This window comes from Corvus moneduloides, chromosome 12 (assembly GCF_009650955.1).
Source record: "Corvus moneduloides isolate bCorMon1 chromosome 12, bCorMon1.pri, whole genome shotgun sequence".
NCBI lineage: Eukaryota > Metazoa > Chordata > Aves > Passeriformes > Corvidae > Corvus > Corvus moneduloides.
In genome coordinates, this window is record NC_045487.1 from 20,147,250 (window position 1) to 20,167,935 (window position 20,686).

General features: G+C 42.4%; 1 protein-coding gene and 1 long non-coding RNA gene across 11 annotated transcripts in view; one reads left to right on the forward strand and one right to left on the reverse strand.

The window, feature by feature from the left end:
• Positions 1-20,686, forward strand: part of LOC116449684 — a 107,989-nt gene that overhangs the window by 8,439 nt on the left and 78,864 nt on the right. The gene's annotated exons all lie outside the window — the stretch shown is intronic.
• CHST8 (carbohydrate sulfotransferase 8) overlaps positions 2,844-20,686 on the reverse strand; it is a 190,049-nt gene continuing 172,206 nt past the window's right edge. For 8 of the 10 annotated variants that reach the window (XM_032121413.1, XM_032121411.1, XM_032121414.1 and 5 more), the window contains 2 exons: positions 6,659-6,696; positions 2,844-4,258 (listed from right to left, as the gene is read on the reverse strand). In XM_032121413.1, coding sequence (XP_031977304.1) covers positions 3,107-4,258; positions 6,659-6,696 — 1,190 coding nt within the window. In that variant the 3' untranslated portion in view covers positions 2,844-3,106. The remainder of the gene's footprint in view (positions 4,259-6,658; positions 6,697-20,686) is intronic. The other 2 variants (XM_032121415.1, XM_032121418.1) reach the window with 1 other exon arrangement.

Here is a 20,686-nt window from a genome sequence, read left to right on the forward strand (position 1 = left end):
TGGTTTTTACTTAAAAATTTTGCTTGACATGAAAATATTAGTTTACTTGTCTGCTGCCGTGGATATTTTTTGTTCAAGGTATTGCATTTCTTCTGGCTATAAAACGCATTTTTACAAATATTCTTTTAAAACCACTTGTTACCTTGTTTCTACTACTCAGCAGGGAATAGGAGCTGAAAGTAACGAAGCCAAATTAATCCAACTGGCCAGAATTAAGTACCTGTGATTATTAGAAGGATGCTTCTTCCTTCCTTGAGAAACTGTAAAACAGATACTACTGTGCCATATACAGCTTGTTATAAACATGCAAATCGTTGATCAGTTTTTGTTTAAAAAATTCTTGTTATCCCAGACAAAATAAACCCTGTCAAAATCTTCACCTTCATTTGTGATTAAAAAATTAACTTACCTCTTGTTATTTTTCACTGTGAATTAATTAAAATAGATATGGAGGGGGTAGTGGTAGGTAAAGCACTGGTTTGATACAATCAGAAGTGCAATTTTGCACTGGTATTGCTGGTATTTTTTTCTACTCATACAGTGAGCACTTACTGATCTGGGAACGTACCAAGCCTTTCAGATGTAAATGTGACTGTGTGAATTTATGTGGATGTGTAGATTAAACTGAAAAGGAACTGGGAGGAGGAAGGAGGAGGAAGGAGAGTCAGGTCTTCAATGTGAATCCAGCTGAAGGATTAAGTCCCTCAGTCTTACCCTTAAAGCACTCTAAAACCAGCAGACGTCTGAATACAGATGATGCTCAGTTTTATTCTGCTTGCCTCACAGAGCTGACCCATGTTCCCTTTGCTGCAATGGTGCTGCAATGAGTTGAGATTCTTCTCCTAGTGGAAGTTCACCTGCCAACTGGAATAAGCTGAGCACACTGAGCTCTGGTACACTGACCACCTCACAGGATCAGACCCTGAAAAAAACCTAAGAGGGCTACAATATCCAGTGTATCCTCTCCTTGTGTTGGTGACTGATTTCTGTAGCTACAGACCATCATTTGCATCCATCAGAACACCACCACTTCTCAGAGCACTTAATATCATTATAGCTTAACTTAAATTCCTAGTGGTGGTCTTGGCTATGACTCCTCAGACCCCAATCCACCCCCTAAGAACTCCCACCACTATCAGGATCTGCTCCGTCTGCATTAGGAAGTGACTCCTGTGCCTTGTTTTCCCCTGGATGCTCGTGTCTGTGACCTGTTGAATGAGGCTCTTGGCCATGCCTGCCTGTTGGCAGGGCTGTCCGAGCTAATAGACCCCAGCTTGTTACTGCTGATCTGAGCTAGACTAGCAGAAACATTGCTTTGAATTAAAAAGCTGTTCAGCAGTCATGTGAGCAGATCAACAGGTCTTTGAGTGTGTGGAAAAGTGGGATGGATGGGGGGCTGCTGCAGCAGCAAGGCAGTGATGAGGAGCTTGGGCAGACAGAGAAGGGTAACTAGTTTCATGGATCAGTGTAAGTTACACATTACTTTTCTAATGCAACCAATTTGTCTCTGAACAAAAATAGAAAATGTGATGTCGGACTTGATATGTAAAGTATTTGCCATTGAAGCTTTCACTACAAGGTATTTTGAAACAATCTTTTCCCTATTAAAATTTTTAAAACCCAAAAAATATACTGGGTGTTTCTGGGGAAACTGTAATGCCAATGCTTGTGATGCATGAAGCTATCTGTATGAGGATCTGAACCTGGGAACAGATTGAAACAAGCGTTGTTTCTTAAGTGTTTACATTTGTACAGTGCCAGTTGTGGTGGAATTCTTGGCTGTGAAAAATAAATTGTAGAAGTTATTGGGGAGTCCAGGGGTGATGGAATCTGATCCTTGTTCCAGTATGGCCAGCTTAAATATCATCATGTCAAGTGGATAAATGACATATTAACAAGGGTTCTGTGTACAGAATTTGAGTGAAAATTTACAAAGCTGAGATTGGGTCAGTTGATCAGAGCATGGTGCTGATAATGCCATGGTTGGGGGTTCAATCCCTGTATGGGTCATTCACTTGAGAGTTGGGCTTAATAACTCTTGTGGGTCCCTTCCAAATCAGAATATTCTGTGACTAGAGACAGTTACTAATGGAATGTAAAGTATTTTATTCTCACAAGACACTCTGGTAGACATGAGAAAGTCCTCTCAAGCATAGGAATTGAACTAAAACACCTGGAATATTTTTTGCATGTTAAGTCAGATATAATTGTTACTAAAATAAACAAGTGCAAATTGTCTGCAGCAATGAAAGAACTACCCTGTTGGGCAGGAAGTGGCATTTATTCTTGCTTGTTATTATGATGGAAAGATTTGATATTCCTGGTGACTATGAAGATTAAACCAGAGATTTATGTTAATGCAAAGGATTAAAAGAATTTTAATAACACTTATAAAGATGCAAATGTTCGCCTGCATTTTATCTTTTTGCAGATGAACGTGCCATAAGGGAAATATTGAAGGGGGAGAACACATCCTCGCTCTGAATTGCAACATCTGGTTTAATACTGCTCTCACATGGTCATTAAGTATTAGCTGTTTTCACCAGTGTGTTTACGAACAGTCTAAGTATGATTAGACTTTTTCTCTCTAACTTATGAATATCAGGAAACAGCAGCCAACATCCACCTTCAAACACATAGGGCCTGTTTAGTGTATGGATTCATGCCTTGCACATTTCAACAAACTGTAAATACTATTCAGTGTATTTTCTTTCTTGCTATTCCATTACTTTCAGACTTATTTTCTGAACAGTAAAGAGCTTGAAATACTGGCTGCACTTTAGAATTTCGAGCCATGCTTCCCTGGTTTCAGACTGTCCCCCAAGTGCAAACACAGGCCACACTAGCATGGAAAATTCTGTGCTTTATTTGGGGGCCCTGACATATTATACATATATGTACATACATTTCGTATGGAGAAATTATAGAAAAAAAAATCATTTGTAAAAGGAGGCAATTAAGGTGAAGGTGTAAACATCTGTTTATATTCTGTTTTGGGTTTTTCCCTGCTCTTAAACCAATTGTTTGCTAACAGGTAAGTGTATATAAACAGATGCCATCTGGATATGTTACACAATTCAACTGTGGAAATATCCTGACTCTCAAATTAATATAAATCTTCAAAAGGTTTTGAGTAGTTGAACATCAAGTAATCCATATAGTAAAAGTCATAGCTTTGTTGTCGTTGAGAAGGAGAAAGCTGTGCAAAATACTGTTGTGTAATTTTAGTGGTAGTTCTTTCTTCATTGGAGTGGCGATCTTTAAACTTGGGGAAAGTTAAATTTTGTGGAGCACCAATTAAATGCAAGAAAAAGTTTGCATCTTCTTCCATACTTTCAAATTTCCCAACGAAGTCGTAGTCTATCAAACATGGGCTGCAAAGCCTATTGACATGATCCCAGTGTATATCCATACCCACTGGCCTATGTACATCCAGGAGATATTGAATGAACTCTTTAAACTTGACTCCAGAGCCTGTCCTTAATGCTTCTTTGGTGGCATTGACACGGTATCTGGAAATGATGGCTTTTCCAAAAACCGGGTGGTAGTAGTTGTTCGGATGTTCAAACTTGTCCCGAAATGCAGATACCAGCTTTTCAAAAGGCTCACGAATAAATAGCATCTTTGTGTAAGTGTTGAGCCTGTGATAAATTCCATTGTGATCAAAGCCATCCAGCCGTTTCAAGTAGTTTCCATAGTGCACTGTGTTGTGCTGGATATCTTTTGTGGAGGAGGCCAGCCCATTTAGCACCATGAGCACCCGTTTCCAGTTAGAGCAGCCGGCTTTTGGTACTTCACAGTATAAAACTCTGTATTTATCTTCTACAAATATTCTAGACACATGATAAGGAGTGATTATCCTTCTGTTATTACTTTTGTATTTTGAACATGTTTCCCTCATAATCCGTTTCCTTTCTCCTTGGATCTGATAGAGACTTTTCCACTTGCTGTTGTTTCTATCCTCATATTTAAGTGTGGGAAGGTTGAGAATGGAGCTGTTCATGGAAATCAGAATTGGGCTCTTTTTAATTATAAACCTCCTCCTGCGTTTATGGAGCTTGATGGAATTAATTTCTTCACCTTTCTGTTGATCTTTCATAGAAAACATGATGCTGCTTTGCCTTCTGTCGGTGCTTTGAAGCTTGGTGGGCACACTTTCAGATGGCTCTAATGAATCACTCTGCTTAACTGTTGCTACTCTGTCTGCAGTATTTTTTCTTAATCTTCTATCCTGGTTATTGCTGGAAACACAGTCCTGCTGAGGAAAAATAGATTAAAGATCTATCAGAGATTGTCACTACTTACAACTTGCACCACTTCATGTGGATCTTTCATAACTTTTAGAAATGTACAACAAAAAGCATTGCCACAAGCCCTCAGCACTGCACTGTGGTACAGGCTCTTCTCTTGTCACTTTGTTCTGTGCTCATGTGAAACTCAAAGGCTGAGATGAACCTGAACTAAATTTCCAGTAAATTCCAGTTCCTATTTGTGTTTAACTGTATTACTGTATTTTAGGTGATGTACCCAGACTTTGACAGATACTTTTGTCTTAGATATGCTGTTGAAATTTCTGCAAAAAGGTATCTGAGTATTTTGAGGACTTGCTTAATTATTCCAGACTGCCCCTGTTGTCACACAAATGGCAGGGTTTGTTTGTTTGGGTTGTGCATTTCCCACCACCACCCCCATGTTGGTAATTTATCTTTGCAGTGAAGACAGTTTGGCACAGAGTGAAGCCCGACAGGGAAGGGAGGGGGGTTTGTAGAGTTTGTAAGGTGGAGTGAGATGTAAATGTGGGCAGAGGGAAGCAGGAAGGATGTCAGTGAAAACACGGAGGTTTGTCACACAAAAAGTGGGTTTGGTGAGAGCAGCATGAAGGCGACCCCAGAGGGAGGCTTGAGAGAGCTGAGCCTGGGAGCAGAGCAACTGAGACTGGATGAGAAGCAGTAAGAGGTGGGAATGAAGCTGTGGCTGGGATTAGATCAGTGAAAACTGAGTAAGTAAAGCAGTTCTATGGGTAAGGGTTTCTGGGACTTGCTCTTTTTCATTGGGGGATCCCTCTGTTAATACTTCTTGCATACAGCCCAGTATGCCAGCAGTACTAACAGAGAAATGCCCCAATGAAAAAGAGCAAGTGTGCTCCATTACTTCTTGCTTTTCAAAGTAGCCGAATTAAATCCTGTCTATGCCTCTAAGATTAAAATTAGGTTCTGGTCCCTGTTAAACTATGTGTCATTCCATTTTGAGGTCACCTGGATCAGAGTGTCATATGAACCACCAAGAGTATTTCAACAGAGGAGCATATGTAGTTGCAGAATGTTTACTGCTGACCCAAAATACTTAGTGGTTATTTAGAGGGTTTATAAATTTAAATTTTTTTTTTTTGAATTTCAGTGTTTCCCCAATAGTATTTAAAACTGGCTTAAAAATAAGATACTGTGTGAATTTTAAGGTGTACAGTTGGGGATTAGAAGGATCATGCTCTTTAAGGGTGGCAGATTAAATCTTAATCAATTTTACAAGTCTTTGTTGTCTAAAAAAAGCAATGCAATAGGTAACAAATTTGTTCTGTCATGGAGGTTATATCTTGTCACATTCTTGTTTAAGGGTCAGAGAATAAAAAAGTCTCAGAAAAGAGATTCATAATTAATAGCAAAAAACATTGGTGACAAAAGAAAAAAAAATCAAATTGTATTTTGTAGGTGACTTGCTTAAATTGATAATTATTGTACAAAACTTGAACACAACAGATCAGTATTAAACAGAAGTTTTAGGACACTTACAGAATTCAGGTTTCTCATATTGGATGCTCTGGTAGTGAAGGTGGTATGTGGTGTGCAGACTGGGAAACCAACTGATAATTTGTCATGAAAAACACTATTTAGCTGTCGGGAGTGACTGTTATACTCTATTCTCATCTTCAGAGGTTGTTTCTGTAGTGTGCCTTTGTAAATACCAGATGTATTTCTAAATATTACCCTTTACAAGACTGGCTGTAGCTCAATCCTATTTACTCATGACACAGCTGATATTTAAAGGTTATCAAATTCAGGCTTCCCAGAATTCTGGACCTTTAATGATGCTGATGATGACCCTGGAGTTTTTGGGAAAATTGAATGTCTCCTGTCAGTGCAACCCTTGATGCAGAAGGTCAGGCTGGAACTGCAGAGGAGCTGTCAATCCCATCTCCCTGATGTGAGCAGGTGATGGCATCTGGGAACAGCCGGCAGCTGCCCGGTTGTTCCTGCGCACAGTTCGCTCTTCTCCTTTAAATGTGGGCTGGAGGCAGCCCCGCGCAGCCGGACAGCCACTAGATGGAGGAATTTCATTAGAATTTTTCTTTAGCCTGTTTTAAAGTACCTCTCAAGACATTCATTTGATCAGTGTGATTTCATACAGAATATTAATATATGCGAAGTTTACAGTATCTTTTAGCAATATTCAGTCTAGGAAAAAACTCATAAAACTAAAGTTGCATAGCTTATCAAATTTCTATTTTAAAAGGAAAATTTGCATTTTCATGGCTAAGCTTTTGATACATCTTTCCTTTTCAGTGCTTCATCTCTGGTGTAGTGGCCTTATCTGAGGCATCTCTATCTGTGCTCCATACTCAGAATATGGGTAAAATTTTCTTTATGTACTTCTGAAAACTTACTTTTTTTGGTTGCTGGAATCCCGTGTTATATTTTATCCCTAAACAAAGAAAGAAAGTAAAGTAATTATTTAGAAATAAAAAACATAAGCTTCTCTTCTTCTGGACGGACAGAGCAAGTGTTGTTAATGCAATGACAAATAGACCAATGTTGAATCATACTTATTGTATATTTCATAGTAACAATACTCCTCAAAAGGCCTCTTTATATATAGATGTCATAAAAATTGTGAAATGGAGTGAAAGACTGTGACTTTCACCCTTTTACAGATGAGAAAACTGAGACGAACAAAAGTGAAACGAAAGTGATTGCTTAACCTCAGTTAAAAGGCCAGTAGCAGAGCAAGAATCAGCTGAAGGTTCTGATTCCAGGTTAGAGATCTAAAAAAACCAACTGTTTTTTGTGTATTTATCAAAAGCTATATGGTTTCTATCCTGCAACTTTGGATAGTACAGTACTTAATCATAATAACAGCTTGCATGGAGTACCCTCCTTTGCTGTAAAGGCAACACACAGTGGAGTCATGCATAATTGAGGTAATATTTGCACACTTTTGGAGAGGCAAACAATAGAGAATCATATTTTCTCTAATCTTCTGACTTCTACAGTGATATTTACCTGAAAACAGAATAATAAAGATGTGAAAATCCTAGATGGCAGCTTTAGCAGATGTGTACGGTCTCTTTCATCTCCGTAACCTTTGTTAGGTATAACTTAATAATACAGGAATGGATAATGGAAACGCTACTGAATTATGACATTTGTTTGGGGCTTTTCAACTGATAGAACTGTTGTCATCACTGTCAATGCTGCTTGAAGACTTCAGTTTAGTAAGTCTGCATGATGAATCCGCAGCCTTTTGGACAAAGACAATTGCAGCTACAGGTCTTGCACAGCATTACGTGAAAGCTCAGTCCCATCAGGTTGATTTTAATAGTACCAGGAAAGCTCTCAGAAAAACCTTGCATGGTAGTTCACATTGTGACTTACTGCAGTTAAAGTAGCAAGTCCAACTTAGATGATCGGTCATGCTTTATTTTTGAAATCAGACCTACAAACTGGTATTTGTAGTAGAGTCTAATTAAAATTGCTCTGGTTATTTCTATGCTCCAAGAGCTCCTCTAACAGTGTTCATGATGATTTTGGCTTATGTTTGACCTTTAACTCCACTTCTGCAATTTTTTAGCAATGAACATTGTTGTGTGGGATATTATGTGGGATATTGTGATTCTGTGCTTACAAAGTAAAGGGCTAATTATTTTTACTTCTTCAGAAATAACTTCTAGACACCTTACACAAGGAGTCTTAAGCCTTCTCCTAGCTGCTTCTCAAAAATGTTTAGCTGCAAATTAAAGTCAGAAGGTATCTACTAAAGAGAAATAGAGCATGTCTGTAGTATTCCTGTGTGGGTTCTGGAGAATTGAGCCTGATTCTTTTGCACCAGGCTTTAGGAGATGCTCCTGAGCTGTTGTCCAGTTCCTGATGTGATCAGTTAAAGAACTACATTTATTCTACTGTTGTGTAATAAGTTACAGAGCAAGGCAGGGCAGGAACCTGCTGTCCAAAAACCCCAGCAAAACCTGAGCACCAGCACTTTGAAAGAACTGATACTAAAGCATGGGCAATCTGTTTATATCATGAAAATGTATTTTTCACTAGATGTAACTGCTTCTTTTTTGCTAACCCTAAGGGCCTAATTTTAAGCTATTTGAGCTACTTGGCCTTTGCTCTAAGGCATCATTAATACAGCTACTTGGAGTAGTTGCTTAACTCATAAGATGGGGAAGATGTGTTCCGTTTCCAAAACTATTTTGAGCTTTTTATGGTTGAAAACTTAAATAGGTGAGGAAAGACTTTTGGTCACTTATCAAAACACTGGGAAAGTACTTTGGATGGAATCAGTTACAAATATTGGAGTATTTGTTGTGTCCAAATTATAATGTAACTTAGGGTTAGTTTTCTTCAGTTGTGGTCATTTGTTCTGACTTAAAGCAAGCTCTGGTACCTTGTAGCAAACCCACACACTTTGTGTAATTACCTGTTAAATTTGGTGTCACGACTAATAATTATTAAAAAAAGCCCCACTAAAGTGAAAAGAGCAGGTCTGAGACCTAACTATTTTGTGGTTAATTATGATTAATTATGTTTTTGTAGTAGTGTTTCATGAAGATAACTTATTTGAGAGATTAATACTTTGTACGGATATGCTTTGCTTTAAAAAATGAAAAATAAATGCTAGGAGGAGATGAGTAACCATTTAAAAAGATGGTTATTCATTTACTGGCTTTAAGATGTAATCAGAACAATAATTCCTGCTTAACATAAATGTTTGGTGAAGCACTTGCCAATCTCTTTGATGTTTTCTGAAGTTGTGACATCTAAATTTGGCTTCTTTTAGCTTTCTCATGATACAGTCTGTCACTTCAGATTTAAATCTACATGATAAAAACCTCATAAGTGCAGTGAAGTCAGGGAAGTTATATTGCACAGATCTACTACACTAATCAAAATCTAAATTTATTGTTATGCTACATGTTTTTTACCAGGTCTTTGCTGTTATTGCCAAAAAGGGTAATATTTTTGGCCATAAATAAACTACTGGTGTCTGGTACACGCAGTTGAAGGCAGTAATCAATAACTCTTTGGTGCCAGACGTGATGATGACCAACATCTCACTGGTGCCCAAACACAGGAGTAGCAGAGACAGAATCATTCTCTCAATTACAGATTGTTTATGTTGGTTTTCCTGGTGTTCTTTTCCACTTGTGTGACCATGGTTTTCCAGACCTGAGCCTGGCCTGTGTTTTATCCAGTCCTACCACACAGGGAAACCCACTGTGAGCTATTCTTTCTTCATTTTCTTTTCCAAATGCTACTAACAATACAATAAAATGGCCTTCATTTCCTTGTGTAATACTATATAGTTTGACCATTCCACCTTCTCCTCTGTCTCTGCTTCAAGACCTAATTTTGGTTTGCCTCTGGTGTTTTGCTCTGTTTTGAGACTCAACTACAGCTGAAGTATTTTTTAATAAAAATGATAACTTCAAGTCTGCGTCTGCAGGGCTTCTGTGCACAGAGTGCTCTTGTTTGCTTCATCCAAACAGATTTGTGAAATTTACTTTGGAAGGGCTGTTATGTCATTTCAGGAACATCTGTGTCAAGTGTCCTATCCACATACGCCCCAGTCTTAGATCTTTACTCAGAGACAACAATGTGTACTTAATTGCAGAATGATGAATAGAATAGTAGTCAGAATTCTGATAAGCATGAAAAAAAAATTTAGCTGGAAGAAGATTTTCCCAAAAATACTGGTCAGAACATTAAGGTAATTTTTTCTATTTTTTACAAGAAGTTTAAACTTAGCTTGTACAGTGTAAAAGACCTGCCTGTATCTGATCCTAACTTACTCTGATGTCCAGTTGTTTGCATACTTGAATTAAATTACCCATTAAAGAAATTTAGTTAAAGATTGCTACCATTGTAAATTATTTGGTTTTACATCTATATAAAATATAGATGTAGTATATACATTTAGAATACTTTTGAAATATATTAACCTCTAAAATAAAAGCATTTTCTACAAAAATTGAGGCCTAATTAGTAGAACAGACTTTATATGTGTGTGTCTGTTTTAACTATGTGCTATAAATCCTTTTTCTAACATAAATTTACAGTTTATTTGATTAGGAAAAATGCTGTCAAAAGTTCCATCTAAGCTACACACACAGTATCTCATTTTAATACATATGGAATTAATGAGGCCAAGTAAAGAAGGCCTAGCAAAGCAGTAGCACATCTTAAATTGTACATCAGGAAAGAAGCAAACCTGTACAGTGAATCTACATAATCTGATCCCTTTGAGTCCCCAGTGAAGCTGCAAGTGTGTGGTGTCATTTCCCACACACGGGCAAACTCTGACAGTGAATGCTTGTGTTAAATGATACACATCCAGCCCTTGCCAGACGGGTTTGATGGTTATTTCCTTTGCAATGGGGAAAGGTTGGAACACTTCTGTGGCTGTTTCCCAATCTCCAAAGTAGGCCTTTGGAGCTCTAAGTAGTTAATCATGGCTCTTTGAGTAAAGAGCTGCCTTTTCCCCCCCTATTTTTTGGAAGACATAAGAAGTTTGCCAAGCTGCTGAGGGTTGGGGTTTTTTTAGTCTCTTCGAGCTTTCTTTCATGTGTGAGTTCCTCTGTAACTCAGGTAACACATTTGTCCTGAATTCTCAGCTTTCTCTTTAAATCCTACCATTGTCAAGCATACAATTTCTAATAGTTTAAATGCAGTCTATTTGAGGAATTTTGAACTCTGACTGATGGCTTATTCTTAAGCTGTTGTTGTGGTGAAGTAGAACACTTTCCAAAATGATAGCCTCATTTCTCCCTCTCCTGTGCTAGTATTGTGCTAACACACCATTACTTCCCATTGCTCTTGTGCTTTCCAGTCCAAGTCAGCTTCAGAGATGCATCTAAGTGGAGATCCATCTTAGATGGATCTAAGTGAAACTGTGGGTGTCATTGCTAAACCAGGCAAATCTGGCTTCCTCCATCCCACAGGCAGCAGGCAATGCAGCCTTGTGCTGCTGCATTTGTGTCATGGGGTACTTAGGATGGTAGCAGCTTGTGTGCACTTCAGTTGATTAAAACACGATTACTCTGGCTTTTTGTAACTGAAATGACTTTCATCTTAATGAAGCAAGGGAGTCTCTGGACAGAAGTACTGTAGGCAAGGAAAGCAATGCAATTCTGAAGGGCATAGCCTGGAAATAATTAAAAACATTCAGTTCATCCATCAGTTTGAACAAGAAAAAATTACAAATTGGGGAACCAGAGTAGAGATCAGTACACACATTAAGTGACTTCTAATATATGCCTCCTGAGGACTTTCACACTGTCAAAGAAGTCGGTATTCCCAGTTGATCAGCACCAGTAGCTGATCCTGTGTGCTGGAACCAGCAAATCTGCACAGAGTTGTTCTGAAGCACAGTCCTGAGTCACAGCTGCTGCCATGGTGTCACTGCTTCCCTCCTGATCCCTCATTAACTCCCTCGTAGCCAAGGTGCTGTGTCCCTCTTGACAGCTTAACTTAGGCCACCCTTCAAACATGGCTGTCCTTGCCTTTTCCAGGAAGGGAATCTTGGAGTAAAAGATCAGCATGTGCGCTGTTTGTAAATATGGGTTCCACCTGAGGATAGTGTTTATGCCTACACAATGTTTCTCAGACAAAATATCCAGGTTATCTTCCTGCTGTTGTTTCCCCCCTGTCGTGGGGGGGAAACAAACTGGCCAAACACCAGGCACACACAAAATCTGCTCACTCATCCTGCCCTGACACAGCTGGGCAGAACAGAGGGGAAAAAAATGAATGAAGGGTTCATGAGGCTAGATAAGGACCGGGAGAAAACACTCCAAGGGCAAAACAGGCTCAACTTAGAGGTACAAAGTGAATTTTATTACTAACAGAGTCAGAGGAGGATAATGAGAAGTAAAATAAGTCCTTGAAACACCTTTTCTTCCCCCAACCCCTCCCTCCTTCCCACCGACAGTGCAGGGGGACAGGGCACGGGGGTTTGGTCAGTTCATCAGCCGAGTTCTTGCACTGCTCAGGGAGAGGAATCCTTCCCCTGCTGCACCGTGGGCTCCCTCCCACAGGAGACAATTCTCCGTGAACTTCTTCATCATGGCAGACAGTCCTCCCAAAACTGTGGGTCACTCTTCCACGGGGTGTAGTCCTCCAAGGCCAGGCTGCTCCAGCTGGGAAGCAAGGAGCTTCTTCTCTCTCCACCGGGTCTCTCACTGGACCACAGCCTCCTCCAGGCATCCACTCACTCTGGGGTGGGCACCTCCGCCAGGGGCTGCGGGTGGATCTCTGCATCCCCCGTGGATCCCCGTGGGCTGCGGGTGGATCTCTGCATCCCCCGTGGATCCCCAGGGGCTGTGGGTGGATCTCTGCATCCCCCGTGGATCCCCGTGGGCTGCGGGTGGATCTCTGCATCCCCCGTGGATCCCCGTGGGCTGCGGGTGGATCTCTGCATCCCCCGGGGATCCCCAGGGGCTGTGGGTGGATCTCTGCATCCCCCGGGGATCCCCAGGAGCTATGGGTGGATCTCTGCATCCCCCGTGGATGCCCAGGGGCTGCGGGTGGATCTCTGCATCCCCCGTGGATCCCCGTGGGCTGCGGGTGGATCTCTGCATCCCCCGTGGATCCCCGTGGGCTGCGGGTGGATCTCTGCATCCCCCGTGGATCCCCAGGGGCCGTGGGTGGATCTCTGCATCCCCCGTGGATGCCCAGGGGCTGCGGGTGGATCTCTGCATCCCCTGGGGATCCCCAGGGGCTGTGGGTGGATCTCTGCATTCCCCTGTGGATCCCCAGGGGCTGTGGGTGGATCTCTGCATCCCCCGTGAATCCCCGTGGGCTGCGGGTGGATCTCTGCATTCCCCTGTGGATCCCCAGGGGCTGTGGGTGGATCTCTGCATCCCCCGTGGATCCCCAGGAGCTGCGGGTGGATCTCTGCATCCCCCGGGGATCCCCAGGGGCTGCGGGTGGATCTCTGCATCCCCCGTGGATCCCCAGGGGCTGTGGGTGGATCTCTGCATTCCCTGTGGATCCCCAGGGGCTGCTTCACCATGGTTATCACCACGGCCTGCAGAGGAATCTTGGCTCTGGGGCCTGGAGTACCGCCCTCCCCCTCCTTCTTCACTGACCTTGGTGTCTCCGTGTTGTTTCCCTCACATGTTCTCACCTCCTCCTCTTCTCTAGCTGGAATTAACAGTGCCCCTCTTTGTTCTGATTTTCTTCTGAAATCTGCTATCACAGAGGCATTACCAGCCTCTCTCAGTGGCCCAGCCTTGGCCAGTGCCATGTCCATCTTCAGAGCCATCGGGGATTGGCTCTGCTGGACAAGGTGGAAGCTTCCAGCAGTTTCTCCGAGAAGCCACCTCTGTGGCACCCCTGCTACCAAAAACCAGCCTGTGAAAAACTAACACACTCCCTCATAAATGCTTTGTACCTTCTGCTGATTTGGGCACAGCCTAGTTTTTGCTAGCAGGGGAGGGCCACAGAAGTGGCTTCTGTGAGAAACTGCTGGAAGCTTCTACTATGTCCAGGAGAACGAATCTCTGAAGGCTCTGACATGCTGCTGGCCCAATTAGAGAGGTTGCTAACGCCTCTCTGATTACATATTTAAGAAGGAAATCAAAACAGCGCACGGGCAGGTTTTTTTCCAGAGGTGGCGAGCCACCGCCTCTGGGGCGATCCTGGCGTCACGCACAGCCATGCAGCCACCGCAGCCACCGGCATTTTGGCACACCAGTGGCGAGCTTTGCCCGCCTGGCCGCTGTCAGCCAGCCGCGCTGCGAGCAGAAAGGCCGGGGCGGCGGCGGCGGCTTCTCCTTCTCAGCGCCCCGCATGAAGAGAGGCGCTGAACGGCGGCTGCGACCGCCCGCGCAGGGGCAGCGGGGCCGCGGGGCCGGCAGGGCAAACACGGCAAACGATTCCCCGGGGCACGACCGAGACCAAATCAACTGCTCCGTGCTGCGAAACCCTTCAGAAACCCTGGAACTGGGGGAATTTGTTGGCAATGGTATTTATGAGCAGAAGTTTTTTCCTCCTAGTCATAGAAAGAGGAGGAAGTGAGGACATGTAGAGAAAGACAACTTGGCGGCACCAAGGTCAGTGGAAAGAAAGAGGAGCAGGAGATGCTCTAAGCATCAGTCGAGATCTCTCTGCAAGCCGTGGTGAGGACTGTGATAAAACAACCTGTCTCCCTGTAATCCATGAAGTCCATGAGGGATGCAGAGATCCACTCACAGCCCGTGGGAAAAGGTGCTCACGCTGGAGCAGGTGGATGCTAAAAAGCTGTAATCCAGGGGGAGACCCAAACAGAGAGGGCTCCTGCTTCCAGAGATTATCTCTATGTTCCAGAGACTATCTCTATCTTCCAGAGATAGAGGGCCCTTACTTCCAAACTAGAACAGCTTATCCTTAAAAGACTACACCCCATGAACTAAAATGACCCACACTATGCAGTTTTGGGAAGACTGCTTGGCCCATGGGAGGGACTCATGTTACAGCAGGTCGGGCGGGACTGATACACGTGAAATTAGAACCGCGCTGGAGAAGTTCACAGAGAACTGTCTCCCGTGGGAAGGACCCCATGGCACAGCAGAAGAGAGACTCCTCTCCATAAGTGAACTGAAGATCTTGAATGACAAACTGACCGAAACCCCCATTCCCTGTCTCCCTACGCTGTTGGTGGGAAGGAGGGAGGGGCTGGGGGGAAAAGGTGTTTTAAAGGCTTATTTTACTTCTCGTTATCCTCCTCTAACTCTGTTAATAATAAATTTACTTTATACCTTTATATTTGAGCCTGTTTTACCCTTAGAATATTTTTTCCCAATCCTTATCTCAACTCATGGGCCCTTCGTTTTTTTCCCCTCCTCTGCTCAGCTATAGCAGAGGAGAGTGAATGAATGATTTTCCTGGGTACCTGGCATTTTAGCCAGTGTCAAACCACGACACACCTCTTGCCTCATGCCTGTTTGCTGTACATATTTTTGTGTTGTGTACTAGTCAGAAATACCATCTCTTGAAGCTACTGTTAATTTTTTTAATATTCTAAACACAGCTTCATGTGAGAAATAATTGTTTTGATATGGTGTCTTGGGGTGACTTTATGATGTGTATCCCATGTTGCTGCCCTATGCCCAGAAATTAATGTTGTGCCTTTCCATGCCTTTAAACTGAGCCTGAGAAGAGAAAAACCTGACCAAAACTTCCAAAGCAGTTTTGCAGTTTGTTTTCATGTTTTCGAGGACACAGAGATAAAACTGGTCTGTTTCTGCAGCAGCGGGAGCGGGAGGCAGCAGCTTGCTTTCCAGGCAGTGTTCGGCTTTCTTTTTCTCCAGAGAGAGATGGAGAGTTGAACTTTTGTTTTCCTGGGACTTCGTTTTTTCCCTTTTTTCTGCTGGACTGCTTCAATATCAGAACACATCGGGAGGACTTTCCACCGAGCACAGAGGGCCTGGCCCTGGGCCAAGTCCCAGCTCTGAGGAGGAGGGAGACTGTAGGGTATGCCCAGCCACTGCCCTGGAGGGATGTCTGCTGAGACAAGGAGATGGAGCAATCTCCCAGCAGGACTCCCTGGGAAGGCAGCTAACTTTGCAGCTATGGCAAGAAAAGACAGACCCAGAATCCTCTGGGAGACCCTATGCAGATCCTTTGTAACCCATTGGCCTTTACCCTCTGGCACCCACCCCCTGTATCCCTATAAAAGCTAGCCCCCTGCCCCTGCAGGAGAGAGAGTGCTTGTCCCTGGCCTCCCCTTCGCTGGAGTACGGACCAAGCGTATGGACCAACAATAAAGCTCCTTGTGTGGAACAGCTACACGGGCCTCTCATCTCAGCCTCTCGTCTCTCTCTCTCGTCTGGCCTGGAGGCTGCCCTGCAGAGCTGAAATCACGAGCTGATAATCCCTAAAGAGCTGACAGCCTCTGCACGGGCCCTCCTAGCCAGCACCTGAGGGAAGACACTGGGCCTCGGGAAGGCGATTCCTTTTGGGACCATCTCCCCAGACCGGTCACCTCTTCCTCGGTCAGAGATGCTGACCCCTCACCAGCTGTAACAGGAGACCAAAGGGAGGACTCTAACATTTTCCCAGGTTTTTCTACACAGTGAGAGATTTTATTATTTAGCAGTATTATCCTTTCCCGTGTGTTTGTTAAATAAATAGTTTTTATCTCTTTCACTTTCCTTCGAGGAAGAAGTTTCTTTTTTTCCCAGACCTGGTGGGGGAGGGGTGGTTGGTAACCTGCCTTCTCTCAGGGCATATATTTCTAAATTTGGCCAAACCGGAACATATGGTTTGCCTTGCAAATTTTTTTATTCATCGAAGTGAAAACAGGAGAGAAGCAGAAACAGAAATGGCAGCATTTTAAAGGAATAAATTCCATTTGAATCCAAACCCAAATAAAGTGTTGCTGTGTCATTCTGGTAGGTCCCACTACCTACACAGCTGACATTGGTAGCTGAGTATTGTCTGAAACTGTGGTGTTAGTTTTGCCCAGAAAATTATAAATTTACATCCAGAGTTTGCAATGGGGCTGTTTTCTGTCCTCTACTCTATTGTCGAGATTGGAAGTTGACTGAGGAAAAGATTCTTTTATTAACTGGGGTTTGGAAACCCTGATATTTCTTTGACTTGCAACATGCTAATAGAACAGGTATATGAACCCTTCGAGAAAAACACATACTATTGTGTTTTTACAAAATGATCTTATATTCTAATATAAACTGAATCCATCTTCTTGACTAAATAATGCTGGAACTTGCACTTGCTCTGTTTCCATGATGCCCAATACAGGAAGGGGCACGGCACATTTATGTTTGAGGCTCAATTGAAAGAATGGGAGGACCTGTTTGTGAATTTATTATGAGGAAGGTACAACTACTTGTTTACTTTGTCTTCTTTGCTATCTGGCTATATTAATTAGAACTTTCCATTTTCTGACTTCATTTATATTCAATAAGGATTCTATAAAGAAAACAGAAAAGTCAAGGCTGTGTTACTGCATTCCCCATTCCTTCTTTGGACCTATCCCTGGGAATACTGTTAATTAACACCATTAGCTTTCAGGCTCTGTCAGCAGTTACTTGCAATTTCTACTTAATACCTTTCAGTTATTCTTCATTTTCATATTTAATATTTGCATATTGCCTTCATAGCATGACTTTGGCAAGGACATTACACTTTTCCAGATTTATTAAAAAGTGAAAGCTAAAGTTTAAAATCTAGCACTACATTTTTATTTAGTAGCCTGTAGAACTATTCAGGTAACCAGAAGAATTTAAATGAATTTCAAGCAAGCACTTCATGTAATTTGACTTCATGTAGCTAGTTAGAATAGTTCTTCCAGAACCCAGAAATGTTTCAAGACATTGTGCAAGTAAGACACAAAAGCTTCACTGGTCTTTCTATTGGAGGGGAGACAAAGTAATACAGGTGAAATTTTGGACTGCTTTCATGTCACTCTGCAGAGATGTTTCTTTGGGAAAGAAAGTGCAAATGGAAAGAGAGAAGGCTGCAGGCAAAACTGAAAAAGTAGATCTACACAGACATGCCTCTGAGTGCTGAAGTTCACTGCTTTGATAGATTGACTGTAGATCAAATAGCACAGATGTGTATCCAAATGTTGTATACTATTATGTTACAATCAATTAACTGGAACTGATAGTCTCGCTTTCGCCTGTTCTCACAGGTAATTATTGACAAGTCTTCTTAGTATAAGAGATCAGTATGGAGCATTTAAAAAAAAAAAGGTTAATACCTGCAACAGCTACAAAACTTGGTGCAGAAAGGATGATAATTGGACAAACTTTGATTCATGCCCTGTGAGAACGAAGCAGTTCTTGGGAAGCTCGGTGTAAGGGGTTGAGCTCTTTGCTAGGCCCTCTATTCCTGAGCACCTGAGGAGCAGTGGGGATTTGCTGTTTGTTATTTCTCACTGTGTCTACTCTTCTTTGTGGAAGGCTTTCTGTTTCTTGTTCAGGAGCTCACTTGCACTCCTTCAGCCAGATTTTCGTGACTGAAGGGTAGAACAATATGGTTGCATGAGAATAGTGTCTTGAATTGACTTTCCTATCATTAAAAATGGGGGAAAAAAGGTTCCTCTCAAAATCTGAGTGTTGACTACTTCCAGGATTTAGTAGGTACCCAGGACTTGTCCTGAGGTACAACCCAGGTAGGAGGAGTTAAAGTGCTAGTACTGAATTTTAGTAAGCTTGATACTTTTTAACGGTAAGTGGAGGCCATTTAAAGACGTTCCAAAACTTTTGGAATTCACAATTTCTCCATCAGTAAAGTGGCAGTTTGGTGTTCATGTTTTCTCCTTGGCCATGCGAAGTTCAATGAAAACTGGTAGTGAAACACCTGGAAAGTCTCAAATGGATGTGCCTTCCTGAGGGCACTTAATGCTTCATGTGGTGTGTGTGTCTGAGAGGTTCAGGTGCTTACAGGACGTAAGGATTGATCTTAACCAAGCTTTATATCACGTGAACATTGAAAAACAATTTAGCAGCAGTGGGATTTGGAGGACATTTGCTCTGTTAACTTCAGCTCACAACTCTTACCACTAGAAACTGGATATCCCAGACTGATCCATTTGCAGCTTGGTACTGGCATTGGAGAGAAGCCTTTGGTGCCTCTCTCCCTGTGCACTTCCCAGCACAACTCTTTGTCTCCATTCTACTCCCAGTTGACTGCAAATACCTCAGAGTCAGGGAGCACAGGGAGCTGCTGCCTAAAGGAGATGGCTTTCATCTACCCACATAGCTCATCTGTTCACTCTCCTAGTCCCTGCCTCTGCCAGGTCACTGCACCTCCTTCCCTTCCTCTGCACAACATAGAAACTTGGGATCTGGCAGAGAAGTAAAGGCAATGCTCAGCAGTGGTGTGGCAGTGCACCTCAGGTATGTGGGGAGAGAAAAACAGCCTTCTGTGGGGATTGGTGGCTGTTCTGTTCATCTACACACCTGGGTGAGCTACACTGCTCTTCTAAAGGGGTCACATCTGCTATGGCAGGGAGAATAGACAAGTATTCTCCATATGGTCACTCTTCCCTGTTTCCTACAGGTGGTTTCCTTCCTATGAAGTCTGGGATGCAGGAGCCAGAGGGCTCTAGTGTAGTTGCCTCTCTGTCAGTCTGAACCATCAGTGGTACCTGAAGTGACAACCCTTCTGCCACTGGGCACATCTGCATTTTTCATTCACACATAGCACTTGCTGATTTTTCTAGTACCCCGGTGTAGAATGCTGCATCAGCCCAAGGAGGGGCCATATGAATTGAGAGATGGATTGTTTGCATATACCCTGACAGCCCAAATTTGGGATACAGTTGCTATGACAATTGAATCATCTGATTTTTTAAGTCAGTGCATACAAAGAGTGAGTAGCCAATTGATTGCTGAATATGGTTAGCTAGGAATGGTACTTTTATTTAGCTGATGAAAGTGTATGGAATGTATCTGATTTCACTGATAGCTTTTCTATGACAATTGTTGTTCAGAGCATTTCAGTATAACCATGTACCTTGCATACAGTTATATATGATTCATTCTCTCTGTTATGCATTGGCTGAAGGATCTCTGAAACAATCTGCCCCTCTGTTTTAGTCTTCAGAGGCAGCACTCTGCCAGGGAGAGGTCCTTCCTGACAGTGAAGCACTGGTGTGAGCTTACACAGGAGAATTCAACATGATCACTTGTTTTGCTGCCTCTGCTCTAGTGCTGGTTAAACTCCATGATTGTAGAAAACTGGGCGACCACAGGCCTTTACTGACCTGGCTGTTTGTTCCACCTGAGATGCAATTCTTTTACTTCAGATGTGGACTTCTTATCGAGCTACTTTCTATCTTGTTGTGTTTTTGTTGAGGATGCATACAGGTTGCACTCTATGTGTAAACATTAGACAATCTCATTTGGTGATCTTCTTATGGTCTAGAGTTGATCCATTGGGCAAAAAAGGAAAAAAAATGTTTTTACTCAAATGAATAAGTTCCCTAAGTTTTATTACTCATTATTCAGAAATAAAATATTTAAAACGTTTGCACTCCACTGTCTGAAGACTTGCTACTCTGAGAATTGGAATTCGAAGCATGAGTTTAAAACCCCCTTTGTTGCAGTATTAGAACAGCTTCTGCTTAAGCAATAGTTATCTATGACTTTATAGCATTGTCTTTTCAACTAGGAAAAATTTGGCATTTACTTCAGTGGGTACTGGATCAGCTCCTTCATGAGCAAGCAGCAACACATGATGGATTTTACAAGTGGTGGTGAACTGCTCTCCTTATCTCTTTACTCAATGCTGCCTCTTCTCACTGTATTTTCCCCTGAAAGGACTGGGAAGTTACTGCTCCTCTGAAGCCAGTTGAAAACTACTATGGGCTTGCAAAAAGCAAGTTTCTTCCTGTTAAATTTTATTTAAGAAAAAAAATTGAATAAAATTGTCAGTGACTTTTAAAATTTTTCTTCAAG